The following is an 18043-nucleotide window of genomic DNA, read 5'->3' as shown; positions in this document are numbered from 1 at the left end:
AATATTACGGTGGGTGAACAAATTACTGCCAAGCAATTAATAGAAGAGCGCATAATTATGATGATATCTAAGGCGATGATCATGAACATAGGCATCACGTCCGTGTCAAGTAGACCGAAATGATTCTGCATCTACTACTATTACTCCACACATCGACCGCTATCCAGCATGCATCTAGAGTATTAAGTTCATAAAGAACGGAGTAACGCATTAAGTAAGATGACATGATGTAGAGGAATTAACTCAAGCAATATGATGAAAATCCCATCTTTTTATCCTCGATGGCAACAATACAATACGTGCCTTGCTGCCCCTACTGTCACTGGGAAAGGACACCTTAAGATTGAACCCAAAGCTAAGCACTTCTCCCATTGCAAGAAAGATCAATCTAGTAGGCCAAACTAAACCGATAATTCGAATAGACTTGCAAAGATATCAAATCATGCATATAAGAATTAAGAGAAGAACCAAATAATATTCATAGATAATCTGATCATAAATCCACAATTCATCGGATCTCGGCAAACACACCGCAAAAGAATATTACATCTAATAGATCTCTAAGAACGTCAAGGAGAACATGATATTGAGAATCAAAGAGAGAGAAGAAGCCATCTAGCTAATAACTATGGACACGTAGGTCTTTGGTAGACTACTCACGCTTCATTGGAGAGGTAATGGTGTTGATGTAGAAGCCCTCCATGCTCGAATCCCCCTCCAGCAAGATGCCGGAAAAGGTCCCTAGATGGGACCTCACGGGTACAGAAGGTTGCGGTGCTAGAAAAGTGGTTTCGTGGCTCCCTGGATGTTTTCAGGGTATAAGAGTATATATAGGCGAAGGAACTAGGTCAGGGGAGCTACGAGGGGCCCACAAGATAGGGGGGCGTGCCCTACCCCCTGGGTGCGCCCTCCTACCTCGTGGTCGCCTCATTGTGTCTCTGACTTCATCTCTAAGTCTTCTGGTTTCCTTTCAGTCCAAGAAAGATCATCACAAAGGTTTCATTCCGTTTGGACTCCGTTTGGTATTCCTTTTCTGCGAAACTCTAAAATAGGCAAAAACAGAAACTGTCACTGGGCCCTCGGTTAATAGGTTAGTCCCAAAAATAATATAAAATAGCATATAAATGCCTATTAAACATCCAAAACAGATAATATAATAGCTTGGAACAATAAAAAATTATAGATACGTTGGAGACGTATCATTCCTGTGGAGCTGTTTCCACAAAATATTGGGTAGAAGCTGGGACCACAACGACTTCCCCGCTCTCTTCGCCGAACTCCAGGCGCTACCACCCTCGTCCCGCCACATTAGGTGGCTGACCATCGGTGTGCTAGCCTGGACGCATTGGACTGTTAGGAATAAGCTTGTGATTCGGCGTATACCTCTTCACCGTGCTACTGACGCTTTGTTCAAATGGTCTGGTTACTTGCAGCTTTGGAGGCCGCTTAGCCGCCCCAGGGAGAGACACGCCATCAACTCCATCATCACCCAGCTTCACGCGATGGCTCTCCGGATGGCTCCGCTGCTTCCCCCACCACCACCAGAGCCGGATTAGATCTTCCCCGCCACGTCGTCACCGCGTGTGTTGTGCGTGCTTGATGTGTTTGTGTGTTGAGCTTGTTCTGTTGTGCCCACAGCTGAACCCTTTTGATGTTTGTGTGGTTGTTTGTTAGACCTTGCCTGCGGTGGCGGTGTGTGTGTGTGTTATTCTGTTGGTACTTTGTTGACCTTGTGCTCGGTGGTTGCTTTATTTATAAAGCGAGGCGAAAGCCTTTCTCGGTAATGACATTTAGCTATATTAGTAATATGAAAACAATGATGAAAAATTCCACATTTGATGGTTGATGATATGAAAATTCACCCACACATTAGGGCAACTCCAACTCCTGCATCAAACCACCCTAAATGTGTGAACCGTGGTGTTCAGATTTTTTTGCCATCCAACGACGTGCCTAAATCGTCTTCGGACGCGTCCAACGTTTGAAATCCGACAAACCAGTTGCAAAGCTGAGGAGGTTTGCAGGTGTCCGGACCACCGACGCATAAGCCTCTCACATACACGGCCTACCAAAAAACCTCACATGGACCCATTTTCTCGCACTCCGTCTCTCCTCCCTTCTCTGTATCCGCTCCTTTCTAGTCTGTCGCTGCCGCTGTGTCACCCCGCCCGCCCGCCCAAGCCTTGCTGAACCTTCGCCGCTAGACCAAGGCGGCATGCTCGTTCTGCCAACGTCGTTGATCCATCACTGATTCAGCTGCAGTCCAGGTACCCTCCACCCTTGCAAATGTCGTCCATGGCGGATACCACGTCCGACAATTGTTCGATCAAATACCATAGCCATTTTTTAATATTTTTTCCTTACTTTGAAGCAAATAACATGGATTCGCACACAAGGTACTTCTACGAGAACTTCATGGATGTGTCATTGTCAGATCAAGACGAATATGAGGATGAAACGGTGATGACGAAGGCAGTTCTTCCCGATGCATTAGCTCGAATACTGTTAGCCATGCATTAGCTCAAATTTTGTAGGCAAACCACACTCTATTTTATTAATTTGTAACCATGTTCATGGGGATACATTGAAGATCAGAAGGTTGAAGGAGCCAAAGATGGTGTCCTTCACTAAGTCCTAGAACATGTTTTGCAAGGATATGAGCCTCTATATTCGTCTCTCTACCCTGAAAGATAAAAGAACAAGAGGTAAATTCCCGAGCTGTCACAACGATCTCTCGAATGATGCTTCCATTTTTCTCATGTGCCTAATGTGATGTTTTGTATCACCTCCTTGCAATCGGTCGCTATAATTATGTTGTTCAGTGAAAAATCTTTAGCAAGTGCCACAGCTTCCCGACACGCCATTGCTTCGAGGACCGACGGACCACCTACACCCGCTCAAACAAGAGTTGTAGCTCCAAGAGAAAACGCCATCGGCATCTCAAACCACGGCACCAGATGCAAGTGCTCCCGACACAGCCTCATCTATTTTCAACTTTGCATAACCCGCTGGTAGTGAGATCCAACGAGCAGGACCAACAGAGTTGTCATTTGAGGAGGATTTTTGTGTGTCCTTGATGCTTCCGGGTCACGTAGATTTCCCCAAATAAAATTACACGTGTCTGAGGGCTTTTGGAACTTTCCTCGTGTATCGCCTTACGACGAGCATGCCAGATTGCCCAGTGGGTTACTAGAACCGAAACGAAGACATTATGCGATAATGAGTCCAACAGTGAAAGGATAGTCCAATAGTGAAAGGATCCATCGTTTCGCTTCAGGTTCAGTGTTCTGTAGGAGAAGATCAATGAGATTTGGACCATCTAGTGCGCACACACATCTTGACATGTTGCATTCCAACAGAGAGTGCCTCCAAGAATCCGGGCTGCCACGAAGTTGCAAATACTAACCGACACCATGGTGCGATGACACACAACGTCAGCGGTCAGAAATAATCTGGGCATGCGCCAAAGGAAATTTTTGATTTTCGTCGGTACTTGGATCTTCGACATGGTACCAAGATTTATGCTCAGCATTTGAATTTGATGAATTTTCTCTCTCATCCAGCCAAGCTTTCCGCCTCATTTTTGTGTCCACTAGCATGCGGTAAGCGGATTTGATTGAGAAGATACCCTTTTTGTTAAAATTCGAGGCCCAAAAACCATAGGTTGGTCTTGTACATAACGGAATTGATAAGATTGCTTCCGCATTAGAGGAGATGAAGTTGCTCATAATTTTCTCCTAGTTCCACTCAGCCGTATGTGGGATCATCAATTCAGAGACCATCTATGGGCGGTCGTTCCTCAAGCATGTAATGGGTTTAGGGTTGACGAATGGCCGCTCATCAATAAATAGTTTTGTGGCGCGGTTTGATCGGCTGGAGGCAATGTAACCATTGTGCACCGCGACCATGGATGTTGTAAGTTTTGCTTCTTCTCGCTCTACTTGTTCATTGATTCATTCATTTCACATAATGTTGCAACATGATCCATCCATGAAAACTTCTTGAACATCCAGTTAACCTCGTTGAATTTGAAACTATTGTTGTACTAGACATACTTGCATGTTATTTATGGATGATTTATGATATTTACTACCCAACTTTAATGAGTTCCGTCGTGTTTGAAGAAAAATCCTTGGGTTAGCAGAAATCTGGTTTAAAATGTATCCTCTCTATAAATTAATATAAGACCTTTTAGATCACTGATGTCTTATATTAACTTACAAAGGGAGTATGCGACCGCAGTTGGATGCCATGTTCTAGCATAAATGTTCACAAACTGATCCTTGGTCCGCTGACGGATGCAGTATTCGGTTGAGGATCAGCTTTGGAGATGCCTTTGGGCACCATTACAACATTCTACTTGCGGTCTGAATCTTAAGGGATTGTAAGAGCATCTACAACCAGACTTGACAAATCCGGCCCTCAAACGCTCGCGGACGCGTCCGGGCACGTCCGTTGACACTGACCGGGCACCCTCAAATAATGTAATTCACATCAGGACACCCCAATTACCATATCTCAAATCCATACAAACTCATGCAACTACGTCGATGCACACGCATCATCCGGCTACTTCATCACACTACACTAAACATGCCATCGGACTACAAAATTTGGCATGTTTGGCTATGGTGGAGTTCATCCACGACTGCCCTTGCCCTTCCCGACGCCCTTGCCGTCCTTATCGCGGAAGTACCGATCAAAGACACAGTACGGATCGAGCCGGATCTGCTCGTCGCCGGAGCTGTCCTCGCCGTTGCTGTCCTCCTCCTCCTTCGTTGGCGGTCCGGCCATGGCAAGGATCGCCCGATTCTGCTCTCGGGCGAGGACGCGCGTGTTCCTCCGCTGTCATTTCTTCATAATGCGGGCGTGGATGGCTTCCTCCTCTGCGGCCATCGCCATTTCCGCCGCGATACGGGCCTCGGCGGCCCTTATCCTCTTCTTCGCACGACGGGCCGCCCGTTCCGGTGGGATTCATAGTCTGCCCGACCAGTGATGGGGAAGGAGAGGTGTTTCGGTTGCCGGGACTGTGAGGATCCAGCACCAGAGGACCCGAGCGCCCGGTGAGTGGACGCTATGGCGTCGTGGCGGATGGATCCGCTCACCGGTCGGGCGTTGTCCTCCCGGGAGCGACGAAGTGCAATGCGGACTTCCATTGCCTCCTCCAACCGACACGGGATGACACCCCAGTCGACGAATCCGGACTGGTCAGAGTCCGATCCGCTGCCTGCCATGGCGGAGAAGGCCGGAAATTGCCGTAGATGAGCTCGGGTGACGGTGAGGAGTGAAGTGAAGTGACTAGGGTTTACTCCGACGAGCGTTTGGGGACGAACATAAATGGGGTCAGGAGGGCCGGCATGGGCCGGGTACGACACCACTGGCATGCCCGGGCGCCCCATATCCGCCACATATTTAGGCTAGATATGAGGGGGCCCGGCGAGCCCGGACGTTTGAGGCCCGTTTAAGACGTCCGTCTAGATAAAAAGACATATGAGGGTCAGTGATTGGGCGGCCCGTCTGAGCATACGAGGCGGGTTGAGAGGTCGGGTGTAGAAAAAAAAAAGATGCTCTAAGCCTCTGCCAACTGGATCGTGCTGTCCAGCTTGAAAAACGAAAGTTTTTTAAGCCCGCGAAAAAAACTGGGAGAGCCGTTCCACGTGTGCGCTCCAAGCCACCAAAAGCGTACCACTGGATTTCTCCTACCACTACCACTGCCAGGTGGGCCATTCCGCGGAGCGGCAACAGATATTTCGGGGGAGGTGCTGCGTGGTGCGTCTCCTCGCCCCGCGTGTCCGGTCTCGCTCTCCGGTGTCCGGTCTCGCCGCCTCGGGCTCTCCGCTCAACCCAGTTCGATGCTGCGCGCCGCCCACGCGGTGAGCAACTCACCAAGCTTCTAGCACTTCTTCTCCGAGTACTATTTCCGTGTGCTTCTTCGTTGATCTGGCAAGGCAAGGTTCTTCCAGCTGCTGCCGCATGCGTGGTGCAGTGGAGAACTCCGCGGCGCTCGCTGCTCTTCTTCCTCGGTTCGGAAGAAATCCGGGCAGCAGCATGCCGTAATTTCCCTTTCGAAGTGAGTACTAGTTCGTTGCTCGTCTCTCAGCTGACTCGTGAGACCCACCACACCACGATGGGGTTCGAGGGGGAGAGGTTGGCACTGGCACACCTGCCAACACCATACCAATGATAGCCCCTTTTTCATGTCAAAAGAAATAAATGATAGCCCCCTTTTAATAGTATGAAAAGAAAAATGAGCTCCATACGTCAAAAGAGAAATGCATATTTATAGATATCCGAAGCAGTTGTATTTTATTCTCCATATCTTCATATAGTAGTACATTATGTATGTCTCACGATCTGTAGCACGTTTGTCTATGCTCGATGATTGTGACGTCTGAATCGGTTGGAATGAGCATCCTCCTCACACGGTTCCATTGCTGTTGGAGCCGCTGGCTGTCATTTGTGCTTACTCTATTTCGGTGCATCATTGTAGGGCCAGATATATGTTGATTGAGGCATCCGACCTGCAGCTCCATCCTTTTCATGCCATCTCCTTCCTCTTGCTTTCTCAGGGTTTCTTCCCCTGCAACTGCAAGAAGAACAGAGTCATGGACTCCACGGATCCATTGGACAAGAGCCCTCTGCTGGACGGAGGCAGCTCATCGCAGGAGGTTTGTGCTGTCCCTCTCCCCCTTTCTCTCTCGCACGCGAGTATCACCTTGCGAGGCTTGCTTGTGCGAACTCTGTTGTCAGATATGTATTCAGATTTTGCTCTTTGTAGTTGATTCATAAAAACATCCATTATGTTGGTGCTGTCTTGCATCCTTCTAAACAGCTCGACAATTTCCATGCTTAGTTATCGAAGCATGAAGTATTGAGACTTGCTCCCTCCGTTCACAAATATAAGATGTAACAACTTTTTTCAGAATCAAATGTATATAGACACGTTTTAGTGTGTTTGCTCACTCATTTCAGTCCGTATGTACTCCATATTAAATATCCAAAACATCTTATATTTATGAACAGAGGGAGCAATTAAATTTCAAAGAAAACTAGTGAATAGTTTCTCTTTTTTTAACCATGAACCCTGTTCGTACTCCCTCCGTCCGGAAATACTTGTCCTAGAAATGATTGTATCTAGACCTAGGACAAGTATTTCCGGACGGAGGGAGTACTTAATAACACAGATAAAATCAAAGAAAATATACTCTCCTTTTTTTTGTGGGAAAAAACTCTCCTTAGCCATACTTATTATACGCATGCAATTTATTCTGACTGCATAAAATGCTGTGAAAGTACTGTTTACGGTCGGTGTCCTTGTTAATTTTGAGATTTAATACTAGCTACGTTGTTGCAGGTTCAAATAAAAGATGAAAAATGTTCTGTAGGAATAAAGTATTGCGTACTCGATTCTTTTGTGACCTTCTTTGGTTCTACTTACCAAGTTAAATTCGTGTTATATATTTTAAAGCTTATTTGGATTTGTTATATTTTTCAGTTTGAGGCTAACTGTTCCCATGTCAGTCAGAGTAGTATTTATCTGTTACCAGTCCTCCCTCTGTTCATATTGTTTTACCTGTCAGCGCCATTATATCACTTTCTCATGTTCATTATGGTTACTTCTGCTTTACTGTGAAACGCAGAATTCCACGGAATATACAGGTGATGGATCTCTTTGTACCAGTGGTCATCCTGCTTCCAGAGAACATACAGGGAACTGGAAGGCCTCCTCCTTAACCATAGGTCAGTTCAGTACAGCACAATGCTTGTGCATTATTAGCCTTTCTATTATAAGACCGTAGAAATGTGATGGTTAGATACTTCTATACATTCTGTCGAGAATAAATACTTGAACGGTGACACTTATATTTCACACTCTTAACGTGCATATACTGATATACATCCAGAGTCCCAACATACTATCTGTGAATATATTTGGTCTCTTCTTTTCGCAAAAAATAAAATAAAATATATTTGGTCTCTTCAGACACTGAACCGAGCTCTTGGTTAATTTGACACTAGAATTTTATGGCCGCATTCTGTATTAACTGTAAGATCTAACAGAAAGCGAACTACGTTGTTGCAGTCTGTTCATTCTGCTGTTATCTGGCCTATTCTTCAATTGGAAAAAACCTAGTCAGTTATCTCACAAAAGTCTTACATGAAACAAATTTGGATGCTGCGAGACATGTTGCAACTTGGCAAGGTACTAGCTATCTCGCACCTCTGGTTGGAGCCTTCGTTGCTGATTCGTATCTGGGGAAGTACCGGACAGCTTTGATCAGCTGCACAATTTTCATTATGGTAAGCGCTACAAATAACTCTTGCTCATTTATGATTCAGAATAACCACAAAGAGTACTCTATTTTAAAAATAATTACTGTCAGTGGAGATCCTACTACGCTGAAAGAGTAAAAAAAAATCTTTATTACTCCCTCCGTAAATAAATATAAGAGCGTTTATATCACTAAAGTAGTGATCTAAATGCTCTTATATTTATTTATGGAGGGAGTACATGATATCATGACTGTTCTGATGGATGAACGATGCGAATGCCACTAGTTTCTGGTGTTAAGTATTCAGACTCTAGTTATGATATGATATGCGCATCCAACACATCTCGAACACGCATCTAAATGTGCATCATTTTGTGGTGGAAGAACAACCTAAAAATTGCACAGACCTATATAACACCTGAGAATACATTGACCCTTATCAAGACAAAAGAAATGATAAGCTAGGAAAACCAAATAGCCCAACAAAACTAGCGACCAACCTATAGACCTAATGACAAGAGATCAAACGATGTTTGTTTACCTTAACATGTGCATTCAATATCTGAACTCTGTTTTCCTAACATTTTTGTTTAACTTGTTTTTTTCGTTCTGTTATTCAGGGTATGATGTTGTTGCTTCTATCAGCAGCACTTCCAATAATCTCAGCCGGTCCTCGTGCTTGGACTCTTTGGGTAGATCCTATCTCTTCTCGGTACAATATATTCTTGGTTGGGTTGTACATGGTTGGTTTAGGGTACGGTGCACAGAGCCCTTGCGTCACGTCTTTTGGAGCCGATCAATTTGATGACACTGATGAAGTGGAGAAGACCAGAAAGAGCTCTTTCTTTAATTGGCACTATTTCTCAATCAATGCTGGTTCATTGATCGCTGGGACTGTTATTGTCTGGGTTCAAGAACATGAAGGCTGGCTCTGGGGTTTTACAGTTTCTACACTATTTGTGACTTTAGGTATAAGTGTTTTTTTCTTGGGCTCCATTGTGTATAGATTTCAGAAACCTGGAGGAAGCCCTCTAGCAAGAATATGGCAGGTTGTTGTTGCAGCTTCTCGGAACTTCGATAAAGTTTTGCCATGTGATTCCTCAGCTCTTTATGAGTTTTCGGGGCAAGGTTCGGCAGTCGAAGGCAGCTGGAAATTGGAACATACAAGTGGACTTGAGTAATACTCTGCTGAGATTTCAACTCTTAACTTTATAATTATGCATTCATTTTATTTTGAATTTTTGTTCAAGTAAAGTTCATTATTTATTTTCTAATAATAGATATGTAAGCTACATTTTAAGTTATATTCAAATTAATGAAAAGGGGAAACAATATTGCACACTTTTGTGAAAAATCTATGTTGGTACAAATGGATGTGCTGAAATTCGTAGAAAAAAATTCTCTTCTTTTTCAAGTATTAAGGAAGATTTCTATAATTAGGGAAACAGTACTAATATTTTTCTATAAAGAACCTGAAACAGTCTGATCAAGTAGATTTCCATAATTATTGAATTAGTAATATTTTTCTTCCTCATTCAGGTTCTTTGATAAAGCTGCGATTGTGACACTACCTGACTGTGAATCTCCTGGCCAACTTAATAAATGGAAGATTTGTACCGTCACTCAGGTAGAGGAGTTGAAGATTCTGATCAGAATGTTCCCAATTTGGTCAGCAATGGTATTGTTTGCTGCAGTTCAGGAACAAATGTTTTCAACATTTGTAGAGCAAGGGATGACAATGGAGAAACATGTCTGGTCTTTCGAAATACCCGCTGCATCCTTTCAGTCCATAGATACATTTACTGTCATTATGCTGGTTCCAATTTATGAGAGAGTCCTTGTTCCAGTAATTAGAAAATTCACTGGCAGAGCGAATGGCATTTCGTCACCGCAGCGAATAGGGATCGGTTTATGTTTCTCCATGCTCTCAATGGTGTTAGCAGCATTGGTGGAGAGTAACCGGTTACAGATTGCACAGTCCGAAGGTTTGGTGCACAGCAAGGCGGCTGTTCCAATGAGCATCCTGTGGCAAGGACCCCAGTACTTTCTGCTAGGCGTCGCCGAGGTGTTCTCCAACATTGGGCTAACTGAATTTTTCTACGATGAGTCTCCAGACGCCATGAGAAGCTTAGGCATGGCATTCTCGCTTCTTAACATCTCGGCCGGAAATTACCTTAGTTCGTTTATCCTTTCCCTTGTGCCGGTATTCACAGCCAGAGGAGGCAGCCCAGGGTGGATACCTGATAACTTGAATGAAGGGCATTTGGATAGATTCTACCTGATGATGGCTGGGCTGAGTTTACTGAATATATTTGTCTTTGTATTCTATGCTAGGAGGTACAAATGTAAGAAGGCTTCCTGAGCCTCCTTGACCTTGGCATTATAATTGCAGACTGTAACTCTGTAGATCTTTCTTTTTCAAAACCGGAGACGCTCAATGTGAGACTATACATCTCATTATGAAAAATGGTGGTGCTAAGAAGTGCTTTTATCTGGAAAAGATATTTAAATACCTAAATTTTCCGGTTACTTCTATATTACATGGCTCCAAAGAGTTGCCAGTGTTTGTTTGGCACAGAACTACACACTGGATATTACTTCTATTTTGAGTGAATTTGAGCTTTAGGGATACCACTCCATACTGCATTTGGTTAGGGTGTGAGGAAATTGTACTGTAATATCATCATGTGCACAGGTAAACTATACAGTATAGATTAGCTGCCTCACATGCTTCAGGCGACGGGTTTATCACGGATTGCATACTCAACCGGAGCTTCCGTTGCCTATCTTTCTCATACTTGGTGTTTGTGAGGCAGCGAGCTGGTGATAATTAAGCCACTGCGTCATCAGTAGCTTAATTGACCCTAACATACTGTTAAGCTGCTTAATTTGTTCATTCAACAAGGAGCTACGATAAATGTGGGAATCGAGTTTACAGCAAAGGAAATGTCAAGTTCATTCTCATTTCCAACAAGGGCCAAGAGATCCTCGACTGCCATTGAAGCTCATAGGTGAAATTGTCGATTCTGACATGGATGTCTCAAACTAGATGCTCCTCGGCACTACAAAATATATGCAGATATAAGCTACAGGCTGATCCGAAAATCTCCATCGCACGGAGACCCTTTCAGATGTCCTTCATATCCACCTCCAGTTCATCCTCTTGCTTAATGGGTGGTCGTGGAAAAACCTCATTTACAAGACCCAATAGTTCCTTGGCACGTTCCTCTTCATTATGTCCCCTCCTTGCTCATCCTTGCTGAATCTTTTCCCACACTCCTCTACCATCTGAAACAGATAACAGAACAAATTAGATGAACATCTTAACCTAAAACCCATAATGTTCAGTTTAGTACTCCCTCCATCCGGAAATACGCGTCGGAGAAATGCCGGACGGAGGGAGTACTCAACAATAAACATTCAACCTTTAAGATAACTTAAATCTCTTGGCAATAAATCAAGCACATATGAAGGCACAAAATTTTGAAACATGCACATTGCTATTCAAATATATTTGCTTCACTATTTCAGAAATTAGTCAAAGTTGGCCAATAGAGCAACTTTGATAGTGTTCTGTTGAATTGCCAAAATTTGGAGTCCAGACAATCAGCTGCCAATTTTTTTAGAGTTGCCAAATATTGGCTCCAAACCAAGCAGGCTCTAAATTCTGTAGCAAATGACAATTTCATTTCAAGATCTCACAAATGGTCCAAAGTATTACTAGACTAAATGTCTTGGTTTGTCTCAGCTAACGAATATATCATAATAACGTGCATCTTAAGATCAGCAAATAAACATGACAATACCGCATAAACATCAGCAACTGAGGTTGGCCTCCAATTGATAATATTTTGCTTGTCAGCATCGGTAAGCTTGAAACCCTCACATCTGTTTGCAAATTCAGTAACGGATTCCCTTGTTTGGTTGCAAGCAGGAGTTTTTAGGAGGTACTCGTATACCTGTTTGTTACAGCAATAAACATGAGAGCAGTTTAATTATAAAAAAAGGACACGAATCAACAGGCTATCGAACACACAGATTGGATCAAGCATCAGAGAAACAAATGAGCACCTTGCACTCTGATGCAGCAACAGCCCCCCAAACATCCCATGGGTTCAGTTTTTGCACCTCTACTTCGTAAGATGTCAAGAACTTCGAAGTTGGTGAGATGCCCTGCATTTGCTTTCTCTCTGCGGAGCAATAAAGTGCATTGGATATTCAGAACTTCAGATGAGAAATACAGCCGAGCTTTTAAATTATTCAGCATCTAACTATCCAGTTTGAGATCTGGGACTCGGCAGTAACGCAAAACAAAATTAGGCTAGGACAGTATGTGAGTCTGAACAATGTATCTGCATAATTTCCCAAACAAACTAACAAACTCCTTGTCTATGCTATCGTCGCTCAGGGACCATTATGTAGTAAACTTAGTTTTGCAAGGGATTGCACAATGGAGAGGGTAGTGTGGAGCTACAAGATTGTACGGCACATAAACCATAAACAACAAATGAGTACTGACATCTTCATCGTACTGTGCAAAGTGAGTAAATTGCATAAAATCATCACTTTAAGGGCTAGTTTTGCGAAAAACACTAGGATACAGTTTCTCTGCAGAAAGCACCACGTCTTGCGTAATTCTTTTGCAAAAACCACTGATCGGCGGATCGGGCCGCGTTAAGTGAGTTTATGACAGTTGATGCCCATTTCTTGCCTACGTGGCATAACATTTCGTGCCAGATCAGTGTTATTCCAAATTTACAAACGAGTCCTTAGATTTTACACAGACACCCCTAAATAAAAAACATAAACGCAATCCCCTCCCCAGGTGCATCAACCCCGACGCCGGCCCCTCCCCCCCTCCTGCGCCTTCTCGCGCTCGCCGACGAGCGACGACGACCATGCCTCACCGCCATCTCCTCCACAGGCGCATCAACCCCGATGCCGGCCCTCCATCCCGCCTCCCTGCTTCCTCGCGCTCGGCCGCGAGTGCCTCACCACCGGAGCTTCAGCGAGCCAACGACGATGACCACCAGGACCCCGACGCCACCAGATCCGGCCGTCCTCCGCCGCCCTTGCTCGTTCCTGGCCGGATCCCGCTGGTAGAGCCCCGTCCCTGCTGCCTCCTCTACATTGGCCACCGCATGTGGCCTCCTCTGCCTCATCCTGTTCTGGATCGAGGAGAGCGACGACCCAATCCATCATCCTGTTCTGGGGCCGCGCCCATGGAGGCTTGGGGCGGCAGATGAACCTCGCCGGCGTTGAGGTCGAACTGCTCCTCGGCCAGCAGGCGGCGAGGGGAGGGCCACGGGAGGCGTCCTCTGCCTCGGTGCAGGAACGGCGACAGCGGACTCTGCCTCGTCTGGGGTCGGGATGGGGGCTGCCAAGGTTGGAACGAGTGGTGGCCGTGGTCGGAGGGGCGACGGCGGTCGGGGTCGGGATGGGCGCCGCCGAGGTTGGAATGGGTGGTGGCCGGGGTCGGAGGGGTTGCCGGGGTCGGGAGGGGCGACGGTGGTCGCGGTCGGGATGGGCCTGCGACAAAGTTTTTGGCAAGGAGAGAAATTTGGGGGGCTTTTTTGCATGAAACCTAAACTGTTATGCCACGTAGGCGAAAAATGGGCCCCAATTGTCATAAACTCACTTAACGCAGCCCGATCAGCCGATCAGTGGTTTTTGCAAAAGAATTACGCAAGACGTGGTGCTTTCTGCAGAGAAACTGTATTTTAGTATTTTTCGCAAAACTAGCCCTCAAAGTGGTGGTTTTATGCAATTTACTCGTGCAAAGTCGATGCAGTGTTCGGGCTGGACTGGAATGGGACGATGCAAATTCGACCGATGAGTGTCTCGGTCTGTGTGCTCAGAGCCAGCGGCGTCGTGGTCTTGGTCAGGGCGGCGAGGTGGTTGGCTTCGAGACTTCGACGGCGGCGACTAGAAGCGGTGACTAGCCGGGAAGTCGGGGAACAATGGCGCGATGGTAAGTCAGGGGAGGCAGGGTGACAGCGTGCTCAGTGGCGGCAAGGAGCTGGCGCGCTCAGGTGCGTTGAGGAGGCGGCGAACTCAGGGGCGACGACCTGGCCTTGAACTGCGGGAGGACGACTGTGACGACTACGAGGGGAGGGGAGGTGAGCCGGCGATTGATGGGAGGGACGGTGACGGAAGGCGAGATAAATCGGCGTTGGATGGGAGATGCGGGAGGCGGCGGCCGCGGCAGCTGAATGTCGATCCGGCGCGAGTGGCGGCGGCCGCGGTTTCTTTTAGGAAATGTCAATTCTTTTTTTTCAATACAGTACGACCAAAGTCAGCTCAAACCCATACAATCAGCCCTTTGAATACACGCACGCACCGGCACCCTATCCTTATGGACACATCAGCCCTTCACTATGTATCTGGTGTCATAATTCTGACAAGCGTGCCACGTATACATCGATGTCGGATAAAAAGCTTTTGGCACCTCTCTCATAACATAGACAATTTGGCACCGGTGAAAGACTGGCCCACATCTAGCAGAATAATGGATCGGAGTACTACTCTTCCTCTCACAGGAAACCCATTCCATCTAGTCTGCATGCAAGATATGGATTTTTTATTGCCTCACAGAATTTGGCATCGAAGCAGCTACTTGCTCCAGTTCCTATAATTTTTCTTAAGGCACTAGCTGGACAATGAAGGGCACCGATGCTAAATGTGTCAAAAGTGAATATGGCACCACTTTTGGCCTACATAGTGGAAGGCCTCATAGAGAATGACCTTGCATAGCTTTTTGAGATTTTATGAAGTCATCACAAATGCCTCGCAGTTGACGAGAACATCTCTTCTCACTAAACGAACATCGCCAGAAGTCTAAAATAAATTCAAGAAAATGCGAGTACCAATGTTAAGTCTAAGCCATTCTGCATTAATTAACTCAAACAATACTCACGGTCCTCTGTTATAGTACCCATAGTGTGGAGTAACTTAGACTAGTAATAGAGTAACATAGTATGAATGGTGTCATGCAATGCCTCATTTATTAGTTTGTAGACTCATCTTGTCTTGGTATATGTGATGTTACTCAGGCTACCCACAGTGGAAGTAACATATATGGTAAGATCACACATATCTAGATAAAATAGATGATGTGACAAGCAATTAATGAAAAAAAAGAGGTATGTGGTAACATAACTAGTTACTAGTAGTATGAGCAACATCACACATACCCAGGCAAGATGAGTCTATAATCTAATAAATGATGTGTTGCATGACACTACACATATGTTACTCCCCACTATAGACGTAGTAAAATAGACTAGTAACATATGCATGTCACTAGTCTAAGTTACTTCCCACTGTGGCTAGTGAATAACATTCTATGTTACCACATGTCTCTTTTTCGTCATTAATTACTTGTCATATTATCTATTTTGCCTAGATATGTGTATGTGTTATGTTACCACCTATGTTATTCCCACCATGGGTAGTCAAACAAGTACAATAGTAGCGCTTACATGTCATTTTTTCTTATGTGTAAAAGAGAGATAAAAAAGTAAGAGGAGTGGACTCTCATGCAAAAGCCTAGCTATACGTACTTCTAAGCAAAAATAATAAATGCGAAGAAAGAGAAAAAGAGAGAAGGTAGAAAAAAGTACTAATACCATGTGAATTTGATCGGACAATGTGTCGAATACAAAGAGGGCAAGGTGCAGTCCAAGAGTTGTCGAACGTATCGCGGGGGCGTCCTGGCTAGCGGCGATGTCAGCAACGGGGAGCACGGATGGGAGGACTGTTGTGCTTGTGCTGGCGAGGCTGAGGCTGAGAACGACGATAGAGCAAGGGTGTCGTGGGAACGAATCCGACAATAATAAGGTATAGGGTAATGGAGCATGATCTATCGAGATGCATATGGGTGACACGGTGGTTTTAGCGAGTTCGGGCCTCTCACGATGGAGATAGCAACCCTACGTCTCGTGCTCCGGAGAGGCTTTGTTTTATCTGAGTATATATCCGTATATTACAATGTGTGTGTGTGAGAGAGGAACGGATCCCCATGCCTAAGCTAAGTCCCGAGACTAATGGTGAAGAGAGAGAAAGGTGGAAGAAAAGAGAGCCCCAAGTCTAGTGGTGGGGGTGGCTTATATAGAGTGCGCCACCCCCTCACCTCCTATGTTACAAAGTGGGGCATGAATGCCATAATACCTGGCCACTACAAAACCGTCATGCTGACTATTGGTCTTCGCATATCCGAGTGAGTTATACGGCCGAGTGGAATGAGCTCGTCGAGTGGAGTGTCGTGCTTCGAGTGGTCATTGCCGTCCGAGTGACTTTCAAGTTGCGGTACATCTGAACGGCGATCTGGCCCAGGGGCCCAGTACAAAGTGTACGGTGTCCATGGGTAGGGTCTTTAGGTCAGGCCTATTACCCTACCCCTAATACATGTCCTCGTCATTAGCCCCCGAATCGGTCGAGGTTGAGCGGGTCGAATCGAGGTGAATTCCCAGATGAGTCGAGTGCTACAGAGGCACTTATGAACTTCCTCTGGTCACCCGGCGATCTTATCTCCGTGTGTTGCCTTGACGGATTCCAGACTGCATGGTGTCCGAGTGAAATGAGCTCAAACGGGTCCGCGGAGGAGCGTTGAACTCACCTTATAGCAATTTTTTTGGAGTGATTTGGAGCTGGTCCTGCATCGAGTAATTTATTACTCGGAATTTCTTCATGCCTAGAACATGTCTTTTTTTGTTTTTTGGCCCTCACTCGGATCGGGCGGACCGTTCCGAGTGGATACCATTCCAGTGGGGGCACGCTGAGTGCACCCATTGGGTGTAGTCCCCGAGATTGCAGTTGATTGCGGGCAGTCGGCGGGAGTCTTAGAGCCTATCTTTTTGTTGTTTGGCCGTCACTCGGACCGGGCGGATCGTTCCGAGTGGATACCATTCCAGTGGGGGCACGCTGAGTGCACCCACTGGGTGTAGTCCCCGATACTGCAGTCGACTGCGGGCAGTCGGCGGGAGTCTTAGAGCCTATCTTTTTGTTGTTGTTTATCACTCGGACTGGTCAGGCCATACCGAGTGGAGATTACTCCAGTGGGGGCACGTTTAGTGCACCCACTGGGTATAGTTCCCGAGACCGCCATCGACTGCGGGTAGTCGGCGGTGGTCTGAGAGGACTAAAACTCTTTTTAGTTGGTACTGATCGAACTTGTTCTTCTCTTGGATTGGTTTCTGTTTGTTTGATACAACTTCTGAAGAGGAATCAGCAGTCGACCAGTTGGACGATCCTTGAGCAGCATTGATCAGCTCATCAGCAAGGCCCTCAGCAATGGTCTTGACGTTCCTGTCTCAGTTCACCAGCAAGGCACTCAGCAATGGTCTTGACGTTCCCGTCAGCCGTCTGCTTTGGCGCCAGCCGTTGGATGGGCCTTTGACAGTGCGCACAATCTCGTCCTTCTTCTTGACGGTGTAGCCCTGAAGTGGTGGTCGTGGCCGACCCGCACTTTGCTGAGCCCCCCGTGTGGGAGGATTTCTCACCACTCGGTAAGATTTTTCAAACTTAGGCGAGTACTGGACTGCAGCTAAGCCTCCGAGTGGGAGGATCGCTCACCACTCGGTAGGATTTTTAAAACGTAGGCGAGTACTGGACTGCAGCTAAGCCCCCGAGTGGGAGGATTCCTCACCACTCGGTAGGATTTTCAAACTTAGGCGAGTACTGGACTGCAGCTAAGCCTCTGAGTGGGAGGATCGCTCACCACTTGGTAGGATTTTTCAAACTTAGGCGAGTACTGGACTGCAGCTAAGCCT

General features: G+C 46.0%; 1 protein-coding gene and 1 pseudogene across 2 annotated transcripts; one reads left to right on the top strand and one right to left on the bottom strand.

Annotated features, from left to right (window-relative positions):
* The first annotated feature begins 5766 nt into the window (after positions 1-5766).
* Positions 5767-10813, top strand: LOC119291077 (protein NRT1/ PTR FAMILY 8.3-like). 2 transcript variants are annotated; one of them, XM_037569791.1, is made up of 6 exons: positions 5767-5873; positions 6491-6668; positions 7641-7740; positions 8084-8301; positions 8894-9450; positions 9813-10813. In XM_037569791.1, the coding sequence occupies exons 2-6, from the start codon at positions 6501-6503 to the stop codon at positions 10633-10635; spliced, it is 1866 nt and encodes a 621-aa protein (XP_037425688.1). In that variant the 5' UTR covers positions 5767-5873; positions 6491-6500; the 3' UTR covers positions 10636-10813. The 2 variants fall into 2 exon arrangements, with proteins under 2 accessions (XP_037425688.1, XP_037425689.1); XM_037569792.1 differs by lacking the exon at positions 5767-5873 and adding an exon at positions 5944-6070.
* A 587-nt stretch (positions 10814-11400) lies between these two features.
* On the bottom strand, positions 11401-12540 carry LOC119292761 (annotated as a pseudogene).
* Between the last annotated feature and the right edge of the window lie 5503 nt (positions 12541-18043).

The sequence above is a fragment of the Triticum dicoccoides genome, chromosome 4B, assembly GCF_002162155.2.
Source record: "Triticum dicoccoides isolate Atlit2015 ecotype Zavitan chromosome 4B, WEW_v2.0, whole genome shotgun sequence".
Taxonomy (NCBI): Eukaryota; Viridiplantae; Streptophyta; class Magnoliopsida; order Poales; family Poaceae; genus Triticum; species Triticum dicoccoides.
This window is presented reverse-complemented; position numbering and strand designations above follow the sequence as displayed.